The sequence below is a fragment of the Labeo rohita genome, chromosome 7 (assembly GCF_022985175.1).
Source record: "Labeo rohita strain BAU-BD-2019 chromosome 7, IGBB_LRoh.1.0, whole genome shotgun sequence".
Classification (NCBI taxonomy): domain Eukaryota; kingdom Metazoa; phylum Chordata; class Actinopteri; order Cypriniformes; family Cyprinidae; genus Labeo; species Labeo rohita.
This window is the reverse complement of record NC_066875.1, coordinates 8,919,206-8,932,917: the sequence shown is the minus strand read 5'-3', so window position 1 is coordinate 8,932,917 and position 13,712 is coordinate 8,919,206. Positions and strand designations below refer to the sequence as shown.

The 13,712-nt window shown below is 35.1% G+C and overlaps 1 protein-coding gene across 4 annotated transcripts in view; it reads right to left on the bottom strand.

Annotated features, from left to right (window-relative positions):
• Positions 1 to 13,712, bottom strand: part of ano1a (anoctamin 1, calcium activated chloride channel a) — a 55,801-nt gene extending 42,089 nt beyond the window's left edge. Inside the window, exons 1-2 of one of the 4 annotated variants that reach the window (XM_051114982.1) lie at positions 13,645 to 13,712; positions 3,607 to 3,773 (exon numbers count right to left, since the gene is read on the bottom strand). In XM_051114982.1, the coding sequence (XP_050970939.1) occupies positions 3,607 to 3,773; positions 13,645 to 13,657 (180 nt within the window). In that variant the 5' untranslated portion in view covers positions 13,658 to 13,712. Of the gene's footprint in view, positions 1 to 3,606; positions 3,774 to 6,994; positions 7,272 to 9,326; positions 9,570 to 13,644 lie in introns of those variants that run through there. The other 3 variants (XM_051114983.1, XM_051114980.1, XM_051114981.1) reach the window with 3 other exon arrangements.

Here is a 13,712-nt window from a genome sequence, read left to right as displayed (position 1 = left end):
TAAAATAAGTGAAGATGTAAAAAAATGATATGAAGCAATGATGAATGATGAACAGAAGCAATGATGGGATCTGAATCATGATGCTAACCATGATCGTCAACCTTAAAACTTATCAACCAAAAAAAAAATGCATTTAGTAATATTAAGTAATCACTACATCTATTACAGACATAGACATAAACCTGCCTGTGAACTGTGGACTTTCAGCAGACTTCACAAGCAAATTCTTACATTTTATGACGGGTGTGGCAGATTTTTGGCCCTTTAAAGGTGTATTTATGTTAAATGCTATTCTACTCCAGTTTACTTAACTGAGACAACTATAAGTAAACCATTCATCGGCTGATTTTCCAGTATATGGTAAACACTGTGGCTCTGTGGTGCTTTCAATGTTGCTCTGTTGGCTTGAGTGCTGTGAGTTTGGGGCGTTGTTAGTTTGGACAAGGACACACAGAAACATGGGGCAAGAGAGGTACCCACCAAACAAAATTACAGCTCAATCTATGAGATGTTAAATTTGCTGTTTTTAACAGCATAATTACCTATGTTGAAACCTACTGGTGCATCTACACTCCTGTTTAATTTTGGGGGCAGCATTTTGTATTTTAAAGCATTTTTTTAAGAAATTAATTGTTTTATTCAGCAAGGTTACATTAAATTGATCAAAGGTGATAGTAAAGACTTTTACATTTTCACGAAAAAAAAAAAACGTCAAAAATCAAATTAGTAAACGCTGCTCTTTTGAACTTTCTTGACATAAAAGAATAAAATGAATAAGAAAAAATGAAAATACACAGCATTTTTACACTGTAAGCAGCATAACTGAGGTCAACATTTATAATAAGAGGAAATGTTACTTCAAGGTGCAATAGGTGAGTGTCTTTAGAAACAATTTTTGTTATGCTGGTTGAAAGTCTCTTCACATCCCGATAGCAATCATTAAGTTAAATGGACTAAATGTATTTATATGCATTTACATATTCTGTGGAAGGTGTAGAACCAATGTACGTCCCATCAAAATGTTTGGTCCAAACATTATGATAGGCTGCCCTACCTGCCTGTCAGCATAGGTATTTGCATACCTCTGCACACCCTGTTCGCACAGACAACATACGTCAATAGCACATTCATGTGCGCTGTGCAGACAGGGTGAGAATGGCAGGCAAACATCAACAACCTGATCTTCCGTCCTGGTATTGTAATACTTTAACTAACTGTACTATAAAGTGTTCTCACGGTTAATGACATATGATGTTGTAACGGCCACTAGAGCATTTACGGTAGTTTTGTGGCAGACTGACAACTGCGCATGCGCATAACGTGTCTGTACGTTCTGGAAAGGTGAAGAGATGACTCGCTCTACCGGCATCTGTCTCTCTTTATTTATTTCCTTTCTATTTGTGACCTGAGATGCATGGTTGTGTAAATTTTTCCCAGCTCGATCCCCATGTATGTGGACGAGCGTGTCGACGCGTGAGGTATTTTATTAAACTCTGGGAAAGTACGCCATCTTCTCATCTCTCGTGCATTATCAGCACCACACAGTTTTCCTGTCTGGGCCATTTGCACTTTTCAACTCGGTGTTACAATGTATTGTAGTAATGCTGTCTCTGGTCGTCTGGTCTGTTCACGTTCATGCATTCAGGGGGAGCGACTTTGGATGGCGATTTGCAGGGAGGGTGGGATGTTCGCTTTAAGTGCTATCAGGCTAAAGCTAGCATTTTCCAAGATCTCCTACTGCACCTTTCAGCACGTCTGAATGAAAGATTGTGACACTGAAGACTGGAGAAATGGCTGCTGAAAATTCAGCTTTGCATCACAAGAATAAATTACATTCTAAAATACTATTAAAACAGAAAACAATTATTTAAAATTGTAATAATATTTCACAATATTATTGTTTTACAGTTTTATTACTATTTTATTTTATTTTATTACTATTTTTGATCAGCCTTGCTGAGCATGAGAGATTTATTTTATAAAAAATATTTTATATTTTTTACTGTTATAAAGTTTTGTAACAGTAGTTAATATTTGTGTTCCACTTTACAGATTACAGTAACTATAAATACATTTACTGACACACGCAAGTATTTACAAGTGGGTTTGTCTTACAAAGAAACAGATTTTCTTTGAAACCAATAACAAGGTGATACTGACTTAAAGTCTACTTCTTTTTTCCAACAAATGAGCAGTGCAATAATCCATTTATCAGGACAAAGAGGCAATCACTCAAAGGTATTCAATTTCCACCCTGGCATTGAGCAACACGGATTCATAGTTTGTTCCCTCTGCTTAAACACAGGACACATAAGTCTTTTTTGTTATTTAGCAGATGCTTCCAACCAAAAAAAAAAAAAAAACAAAAAAATGATAGACCTATAGTTTACTGCAGGCACAGTGTTTTCAGAACATTCAGTGCACTTTGCTTAAGAACAGGCTGGTATTCATGCGTCATCCCTTGTGAGGTTTGATTCCAAGACCTTAGGGTTTCCAGCCCATATATTAAACCACTTAAACCAGTTCTGCGTAATGAGGAAGTCAGAACAATGCTGGGATTTACATGAACACCAAATATCTATAGGGACGGTACAAACAAACAAACAAACATTAGCTCAGCGCAATAAGTAAAAAAGGCATTCCCATGCCTTAATATATTTTGATTTTTAAATAACATTATTTATTATGTTATATTATACATGATTATAAAAAAGCGTAAAAAGGTCAAATTAAACTTTTTTTTCCTCCTATTGTAGTTAATCTTTGGACCAGGACTAGGGGTCACACTTTTCAGTCCTGTAAATATTTCTCATGGAAGATTTCTGAACAAGATATTAATAGGAAAAACAAACAATCTATTGCATGTTTGACTCAAAGAATTATAAATAATGAGATATAGTGAAGGAAGCTGTCAAAAGCTTATTAAGATGCAAATTTAAGTTTACTGCTTGACAAGTGTTCTTTTCAGCAGACGATTTGTCATCTTAATCCTGAATATGTGGTTACATCCTTATAAGGATGAGTAGCACACCACTCAAAAAGTACCAAAGGCACCCAATACATGGTCAAACATATTTGTATAAAGTCATTTAGGATTAGTAGAAGGTTTCAAAGTGACCAGCCTGTCCTGCAGATTTGCAAAGAAGTTCAAATACGCCCTCAGCATGCAAAGTAGTTTTACGCACCCAAAGAGTACGCAAAATCAGCAGAGCTTAAAGTTTATTGCACCATCTGGAGTATGGGTTCTAGCCGAGATGTGTTTGGCAGGCTTTAGCTTTCAATGAAATATATATTATCAGTCATGATAAGAGCTAACAAGACTATTTATCTTGCATAAACAACAGAACTACAATGCAAATGTGACTTTTTATGTCATTTAACCTCCCTAGCTTTAATATCACATATGACATGTTCCCGACCAAGGTGTCAACTGAAGCATTCAGATGTCCAAATATTTGTCCATAGTTTGCCTTGCAAATTACGCTGTACTAGAAAGACAGGAAAACCAGGTAAGGAACTGGAAATACATCTTTATGCCTGAAATAAAATGGACAAATTGAATGAGGAGGAATAGTTTTTTTTTGGGGGGTTTTTTTTGTGACTTACTGCAGTCTTGGGGTATAGAGAATCTCTAGTGCCTTTAGAACTGTCTTCATCAATCCCCTTCACATCCAACGGAACAGTTTCATACTTCTCATTTCGCCACATGCTGTCTTGTCCACCCGGGCCTGGTGGCTGCTCCTCTGTGCTGTTGAAACCCAAGAGCTTCTCACCTGTTGAAGAGCAAACACAAATTTGTCAATGCAAATCTAAAGTGCAATGCTAAATTAATCTCAGAAACTATTTGTGACACAGAATTGCACATAACCAGCTGGTTTAAAGTTTAGTTTGACTTATATTTAAAGGAAACCTCAGGTATGAAGACTTGTATGACTTGTAATAACATAAATGATGTCTCTTACTGAAATATGTAGTAGAAAACCAATCAAAGATTTACGTTAATAAAAAAATCCATATCGTTTTATGCATATTTTGGACTATGGGGGCGCCATTATTTCGATGATGTGAAATGGTTGCACTCAGTGAGCTACTGGCCCTACTGACCAGCAACACAACTCAAAATATTACAGCTTTATTACAGCTTGAAATAAAGTAAAATAAAATAAAATAAAATACAGATACAATGACCACACCTACTGAAAGAACATACAGGTGGCAATGGATATAAGCATAGGCTTAAACCAAATGCTGTACCATCAACTTATCCCCACAAGGAGTCTAAACACTCTGGATATCAAGTGAAATCCACACGCAGCTTCATGACAAGCCTCGGCATGCTTACATCCTGCTAGGATAGCATCTAGCATTTCTTGTCTCTAGTGTTTGTAAGTTCTTTCAGTAGCTGTGGTCTACAAAAGCCTCAAAGGCATCAGGGCTGAACTGGCGAGAACAAAAACACGGGTCTTTAGGAAGTTTTATTCATCCACAGGCATCTTCCCATTCTTTTCTTCTCTTCTTATCACTAGGAAAAGCAGTGAAGACTTACATCACTTCTCTTGTTACCCTGTGACTGAAAATTAGAACCAAAAGCAGCACAATGTGGCATCGTTTCAGTATTTTATATTCTGAGTTGTGTTGTGGTAAAAACAGCAACAGGTTGCGTCAGTAGCTCACCGAGTGCAATCATTTCACAATATCAAAATAACAATGCCCCCCAAAATATGTTTATAACGACATGGATTTTTTAAAAAGACATAAATCTTTCATGGGTTTTCTACATATTTCAGTTATATTAAGCCATACAAGTCTTAATACCCAGGGTTCCCTTTAAAGATAAAAATCAAGTTTGCAAATTAAAAATAATCTAGAAAAATAATGCCTAATCAAGAGCAACAGACAGCCCAACATTTTAAGTGGTCACATGATCATTATTATATTTTTTTAATTTATTTATTTTTAGTGCCCAATAAATTGTGCAGAATCTTAAATATATCTTCTTATTTTCATGATTACAATTTTTTTTTAAATTTGAAAATGTTTACATTTGATTTTCAGTAAGATGGCAGAGTGTAGGAACATGCTATATTTAATGCCATAACAACTTCTGTTGCTTTTTATAGATCACAGCTCTGGAGAAAAAACAGAGAGGGCAGCAAAGGATCAATATATTCTTCAAAATGAATGTAAGAACCACAGAGGCCTGATAACAATAATGTCTTCCAACGTAATTACAGAGCAGCTGAGAGCAAATGCAATTAATTTAAGACACATTGAAAACTCATCATCTTTAGACTTTGATTAAAGCATAATAAACAAAATAATGTTTTTAAAAATGGGGTGGTAATATGACAATGTTATTGTATTGTGAAACACAAAATATCAAATAAAAAAGAAAACAAAAACAATGTCCTATGGAACACATGCCTAAATTTTCTTCCCTAGAATGCATATGTAGGTCATTGTACGATACAAGTGTGTCTGTATGTGTCTGTGTGTGTGTGTGTGCGTGCTTAACCCTCGGATTGCTCCAGGGAGATTGTCACTGCAATAATGTCAGCTTGCCTTTTTTCTTTTGTACTCAGTATAAATTTGAACATGATAAATAACACAAGAAATAAATAACTGAATAAAAAAAAAAAAAAAAAAAATATATATATATATATATATATATATATATTTTTTTTTTTTCTTTTATTCGGTTAATTATACATATATATATATATATATATATATATATATTTAATGGATACTTTGAGTATTAATACGAACATCTTTTAATATTAAAATAACATATTAAATGTCAAAATGATTCATTCACATGATCCGAGACACATTAATGTTATATTATTATATAATATTTACTGTAATAAGTAAACAACCTTTAGAGCAATTTTCTTATATTAAAAAGTGAGTTTGAGAAAGATTTCACTGCTTTCTGTTAATGCTGGAAAATCCCTGTCATATCACCAGTACCAAGATGGTCAAGCTACTTTTTGGAACATGATATCTGGTTTGTTACCGGTCAACGTCTGACAGATCAATCTCAGCCCTATTAACTGCTAGTCCATCTGATCCATCACCTAGATCAACGGAGACAGACAAGCTAATAAACAAAACCGAACAGCATGTTCCACCAAGAAACCATATAAAATCAGTTGCCGTCAGAAGAGGAACACAAAGGCTATTGAATAGCTAATTGATGTACGACATGATTTCTGGTCATTTTCTGCCAGAACATTACCTGTTTCTTTAGAGTGGCTTATACTTATTAGAACAAACTCATTTGCCAGTGGATTTTTCATTTGCTTGTTGAGATTAGCTAATGAATAGCTAATAAATGATTACATTCACTATAATGAAGTCAAATGACAGCAATAATTTTTTAACAACTATGGAAAATATTACAGGTTTTATGCATCATTCTACTACAAAAATCCCTGTAGATAATATAACAACATTCTCCCTTAAACAATTTCTTTTTGAAAAGCCATTCCTCTATATAACCCCAAATGGGAAAATCCCCTCTGACAGCTCAGGTTGACATGCACCGCCCCCTCAGACCAGCATCTCTCTCCTCAGGTGAAGATGATGCTGCGATGGATTTTCCTCCTGTGCTCAGTGTGTGTGTGTATGTGTGTGTGCCTGAAGGCAATACGTGACTGCACTAAACCCCCAGAACGACGTTGCTCACCTAATAACGCAAGCCTTTTTATCCATTCATCATATCTGACTTCAATATTAGTATTATTTTATTACTAAAAACACCAGTCAACAGGTTATTGCTCAAATGCATTATTTACAACATAGCTTGATGTTATAAATACTGTTTTGCAAAGCAATCTGAGCATTATAAACACGCGTTAGAAATGAATATGTTGTCTGAGTGGATTCTGTTTGGCAACGCAGCGATTCATTATCTGTCCATCTTTAATATTCATTGTTACAAAAATAAACGCGCAATCAGGATTCTGAATATAAAACACGAGAAACTCACCCGAGCCATCAGCCTCCTCATCTTTCCTCGCAGTATTTGCATCATCTTCACCCTTCATTGGCGCAAATTTGCGTTGTATCTAGTTTCCAGGTGGATTTAGTGGAAGTTGTGTGTCGTGTACGAGGTGTTTGTGAAAGTGCCGTCCCTCCGCGATCTTTTGTGGAGTATTTACATGAAGTCTGGAGCAGAGGACTGGATCCGTGCGAATGCGTTTTTATCTCATCCACCAACCACACACATCTACATCACTACCAAACGCACGAGCTTCCCTCGCATCAGACGCGCTTATTAGGGCAGTTCATGAAGCAACACCAGTTGAATGCGGGCTTCTCCATCTCATTTTGTTAAATTCTGTTTTGAAATCACAGAACGTACAGTTTATATTATAGGCTATACATTAATGATTTACACAGGGACGCATATCGGTTAAATGGGCTATAGACTAGAGACGGGGCTAGTTGTCACACTTTTTAGGCTACTCTATAGAGAAATTTCCGTGTTAACCATATTTAATGAAAAAAAAAAAAACGTTTACAAAACAGAAAAATGTGTGAACTGCAAAAAAACAAAAACAAACAAACAAACGTGGAAGCACAAAAACAAACCACTGTCTTCACAAACAAATTCTGTATCTCCATGTAGCCTATAGCGTAGTAATGTGACCTTGGACCACAAAACCAGTCATAAGGGTCAAGTTTTTGAAATTGAGATTTATACACCAAAGGCCGAATAAATAAGCTTTCTACTGATGTATGATTTGTTAGGACAGCACAATATTTGAAAATCTTGAATCTGGGGGTACAAAAAAAAAACAAACAAAACAAAAACAAAAACAAAAAAATCTAAATATTGAGAAAATCGCCTTTAAAGTTGTCCAGATTAAGTTATTAGCAATGCATATTACTAACCAAAAATTAAGTTTTGATATATTTATGGTAGGAAATTTACAAAATATCTTCATGGAACATACTTAATATCCTAATGATTTTTGGCAAAAAAGAAAAATCCATAATTTTGACCCATACAATGTAATTGTTAGCTATTGCTACAAGTACTGTGTACCGTGCTACGTATGACTGAATTTGTGGTCCAGGTTTACAAGTGGCAGTTTTTGCTACTATGAATTTGACAGCATTTAGAGTGTAATGTTACAGAGCATCACCTATGATCACCTAAAATTTAATAACTTTAATAAAGTCTATCAAATCAAAATGGCTGTCCTCCAGTAAATCTGGAGTGGATCTCCAATCTGATTGGACAGCATTGTATGTATCACTTCTGTGTTACATCATTACACCTGTAGGTGGCGACAAGCAACTGTGTTTTTGAGTGAGTCATTGAATCATTATTTGAACCGATTATTTAACCATTAATTGAACCGATTATAATGATTCATTGAAGAACAACAAATGATTGTTTTACGAGTGAGTCATTGAATCATTTACTCAATTGATTTGTTCAAAATAGTGATTCATTTGAGTAGGAAAGTTGCTGAAACTATTTGATCTTTGAAAGCCAGATTTCAGTGCTCAGTCAAGCCAACTCAACTGACACTTCACTCCATATTGATCACTGTCCAGCAAGTGACCTGAAAGCTCCTCAACCACTGTAAGTACAGATAAGTTATTATGTATGTGTGTGTGTATATATATATATATATATTTTTTTTTTTTTTCCTGTGAATATATATTTTTACCAGAAGAATAGGTAAGTACACACTTTTTCTCACACACACACACACACACACACACACACACACACACACACACACACATTTCTATTTTCTTACTCCGAAATAGCCCAAGCTCAGCCGTTGTATCTGGCTCTTTATTGCACAACTGCTAGCCTAATAATGCTCATATAGCCTACTGCAGTACACCCACTCAAAATGCACAATTTATATTAAATATAAAAATATATGTTTTTTGTATTAGGATTTTGAAGCAGGAACTACTGTGCTTTTCCCTGAAGGCTATAGCTGCTAAAAGATTTTAACAAGGGTTTGTTCGTTTTAAATCTTTAAGTGCTGTTTTAATATATTTTAAGCTACATAAACCACCATTTATGATAATACGACGTGATTTTTTTTTCCTAGACAGTTTCCCAGCTGTATGGAAACTAGCGTACGGGAAACTGATTAGACTTTATAGAGATCAGCTGAGCGCATACACTTCAGCAGCTCACACCGGCAACTCACAGCCGAATCCTAAGCAGACTGGTCAGCACTTCGCCGTACGTGAGTAATGTCCTAGCGTTTTCAAGTCTCACTTAATTAAATGCTGGAACTGGTCAGTGTCTGTTAGGAATTTGAGAAGAAGAATGAAAATCTTACTTGTGCTCACAGAGGAAATCACTCCAGCGCTCCAGCTCCTGACTCTTGCTCACCTGCTCAGACACTTTGTTTACCTTTCAGCCGCTCAGGAACATGTAAATATCTTTCCGCCGTACAGCTTAGAAAGAACTAAGTCTTAACAATTAAAGTACCATACTTTTCGTACAAAATCGCCGTAACGCAACGTATGTGCGCGATGTGCAGACAACGTGTGCACAGCACTGATATGACGTATTCATAGGTGTTCCCTCACTATCAAACCAGGTCACAGGAATGTGGGCAGGCAGGATACTGACAAAAAAAATAATATTTACAGTTTAAATTGCTGGGTAAATGTTTTCTCTGAGGATAAAACACATTGTGAAACGGTAAACACACGGAACATACACTGTTTGAACATATCTGACCAAATCTCATGTCTTTGCATGTCACGAAGTTATGTAGGTTAGGCTCATCACAATAACTGCAGGTCTTCCACTGTCACTTGGAAATATAATGTGCTTTTAAGACTGCGATTTCCGAGACTGAGAATGGGTACAATCTTAACCATCTATGGTACCCTGTTGCCTCCTTTAAAAAAAAAAAAGAGCCACCCATTTAATGGATCAATGCTATTTTAGTAAAGAAATCAAATACTAACAAATGAAATTGCAAAAAAGTGGTCACATGACCCATAGGGGTCTATTTTGTTTCCCGTTTCACTTCACTCCATATTTTGTCCAGAGAAAGGTGCATTTTTCATCAATTTTCATTCATATAATTGCCAACAAAAAATCTGAATCACCTTCACTGCTTAGTAAAGAAGTATTTTCAAAAACTTAATACTTATACTTAATAATATATCATCAAATATATCATAGGAAATTACAAAAAAACATTGTACCGTAATGGAATCACATGTGGCCATACCAGGCATATAGCATAGCATACATGTATATGATATTTGTAAGAAAAAAGTTAGAATTATCTAAATGTATTTGCATTTTTGCGTGATATTGTAATTCATTTATAAGAATTGCAATTCTTATACAATATCTGCACATATTCTGTGGAGTGGAAGTGCTTCCTCAGCTTTCACAAGCAGTGAGGAGTCATTAGTGAGGAAGGAGATTTTACATGCATGTGCTTGTGTGTGTATGTGCATGCTTCAAAGGATAAGTTAGCATAAGGTTATGATCATTTTAATTTTTTTTACTTTGAAACAACACTAATTATAATGTTTTGGTATGATAACAGATATGATAGTTTGGTTATACTTGTGATCCACGATGGTACAGTGTTGCCTGAAAGCAACATGTGGGTATGAAATCTTACTTTTTGTTAAATATGAGATGTGCAAAACATCAAAAGTGTGATAAATATGTTTGTTCAAATGTTTGATTAAAGAAATTGATGTTTTAAATAAATGTATTAATTTTTTCTGCATGAAAATATCAAATGTTTCATTTAGTCCGTTGTGGTACAATGTTGCCTTAAGGCAACAAATGTTTAAAAAAAAATAATAAAAAAAATTAAAATGTTTACTTATATTGTTATAGTGTCCAATTTTAAGCAGGACCCGTGTACCGTAGAGGGTTAAGTAGCTGACATTATGAATTTTTCTAGTGACAAATTGCTCTTTGTGGGTGTTTAAAATCTCTATAAAGCCTCTATACAGTCATTTTAAATGAAAATGAAAGTAATGAAAGTTAATTGAGGGTGTGGGATGCCCTGCAACCATGCCTGTGGTTTACTGTGCTTGGCAGCATCAAATTGTCCAGGTACATTTTGTCTTCATTTTGTACAGTAAATCTATGTCTTGGAATGTCACTCTTAACCCAGCTTGCCTCTTGTCTATTGTTGCTTTATCAATATAATTCAATAATTTTCTTATTAATGATTGTCATATGCAGACGGACACTACTAAAGTGCTTGCGATAATTTCCAGAGGTGAGTATATGGATTGTTTTGTTCCATTTATTGGTACACTATGTTCTGTTTGACATAGCATAACTGATCCACCCTTTTGTTTAACAGTTGGCAAGGTGTTGATCTTTAACTGCTTGTTCTTTGTTTATTGGCAGATTGTGGCCAATCAGACCACTGCAGTTTGTTTCAAAATGCTCCAGGCTTGTCTGAGGTTTGTGTCCCATGACATTGATGAGACTGGAGGTAGGGTTTCTCTCCAATGACTCTTCCATATTCATTGTGCAACGCTGCACAGTGAAGCACTGCACTCTACATTACAGATGAACCTTCCTGTGGATGATATACAGTGAAGTTTTCTAAACATTGCACTATTTAAATGCACTTATAGTCATTCTAAAGAATTAGTTATCAAACTTCCCTGGTGCAAAAGGTTTTTATTATCCCTCTCCACCTATTCTCTCTATTATGTTGTGGCTTGGTTTCAGATGGCTTCAGACAGTGTGGGAAAGGACTTGCTGCTTCTTTTGTCACAAGTTTTTAAAGACAACAGTGCTAATTGTTGGCCTCAGTGTGAAGCTGTCTAAATGAACAAGAGTAGTTCATATAAAAGAATGCAATATGCTTAACTGAGGAGATTTTAACACTGTTAATGTATGAAGAGTTCAGATGCAAAACCCTCCAAGTGCCATTTGACATTTTCTTGAGCATGAGCATTTTTATCAGGCTCCTATGTGTAGGTTAAGTAATTTTACTCTAATGGCAATGTATAAGTCCTGTTCTCAAATCAAAGTGAATAATGCCTGATATAAATGCTAATTTTAGAAGAAAATTTCAGATGGCACTCAGAGGCTTTTGCATCTGAACTCTTCATATAGTGTTTATTGTAACCTCTTAGAGTTGGGAATATATACTACCAGTAGTCTCCTTCTCCTCCTCCTCCTCCTCCTCCTCCTCTCTTATCTCACTCAAACATACTGTCTCTTTCAGTCTGTCTTTCTGCACATTCCATATCGTTAAAACATGCTACAAGAGAGGCCCCAAAACATACTTAGACACCAAAGCCACACTAGAATCTTTTAATGCCATTGCACTAGATAACAAAATATCAAGCAAAGTGGCACCTGCAACAAATGATGCTTGACTTTTTCTCAGAACTAATACTGAGGGAAGTTGGAAACAAAATACAGAAAGTATCCAAAACCTGTTTCTGTAACAGTAGATAAGAGAACTGTATAAATGTGCATCTCGCATGATTTATACATGGTACCTACCAAAAATATTAATTTGCATAAAGGAAACTGCAAAGAGTGGTTTTCAGATTAACATTAACTGACTTGTAGTACAGTTAATGACTTAGTACAAAATGTGTTTAAACATAAAATCTGACATGGCAAATAAGTGTGTTTTTTTTTTTAAGGCTACATACATAGTCATACATCAGGCTTTTGTTGCTCATATAGAATGATATAGGAGAAAATGGAGCAGTATGGTTAATCATAAACCATAACCATAAACCAAAAAAGTTGCTTCAGTTCAGTAAGTGTTCATCTTGAAATGTTATAAAAGTTATTCTTAGGTCTAGCACATAAAAATCACAGGCACACATTTCACAGCAACAATTTCATGTGTATCTCAACCTGAGAGGGGAGTGTTTTTAGAATGATGCTAAAAGGAATTTATGCTATAAATAAATGCATGTACAATAAGTTTATAAAGTATGAACTATTGATCAGAGGACAGCAGTACACAGTTTTTTCTCAGTTCTGATCAAGTAAAATAATATTCAAATGTTGATCATTTAAAGGCTTTAGTGTGATTTTGCATATCAAATATGATAATAGTAAGGTTATGGTTACTACTAACTAACTGCCAGATTAGGAGTTACTGTCCACCATATCTAATGTCAGCTCATTACTTGCAAAAGCATGTGTCACTGGTGCGTTTGGGTGGTGCTGAGAATATAGTTTTTGCAAATTCAGACTTTGCTTGGTTATTCATGTGCACACAATGAAAATGATGACATTATTACTGAATATATTCACCATTTGTCTGAGTCATATTTGCAATTACTTGTCAGTCAGACTGATCCCAAGGACACCTTTAGTCAATGAGCCGGTTTCCCTCATTTTCCTAGCAGACAAACCACATTGACTGTGGACTAGTTCAACAAGTTTGACATGTTTCCAAGTACCTTTTCTCTTGGTTTTAACAAGGATATAAATTCTTTACTTGTTTAAACCTAACAAACTTCTAAAATATTTTGTTTGAAAAGTATGTTTGTGCTATTCTTTATAATAAAGTGGCATTCATATACATGCTGCAGCTTAAGTGCTTAATTTTTTCTCTTTTTTTTTTTTTTTTTTTTTTTTTTTTTTTTAAGAAAAACACACACAAAAAAAATGTATTTTACCTGCTGGTTGCATTATCCCAGAGTTGGCTCTCTCTGTCAGTGTTTCTCTTCTGTCCTCCCTGTCTGTT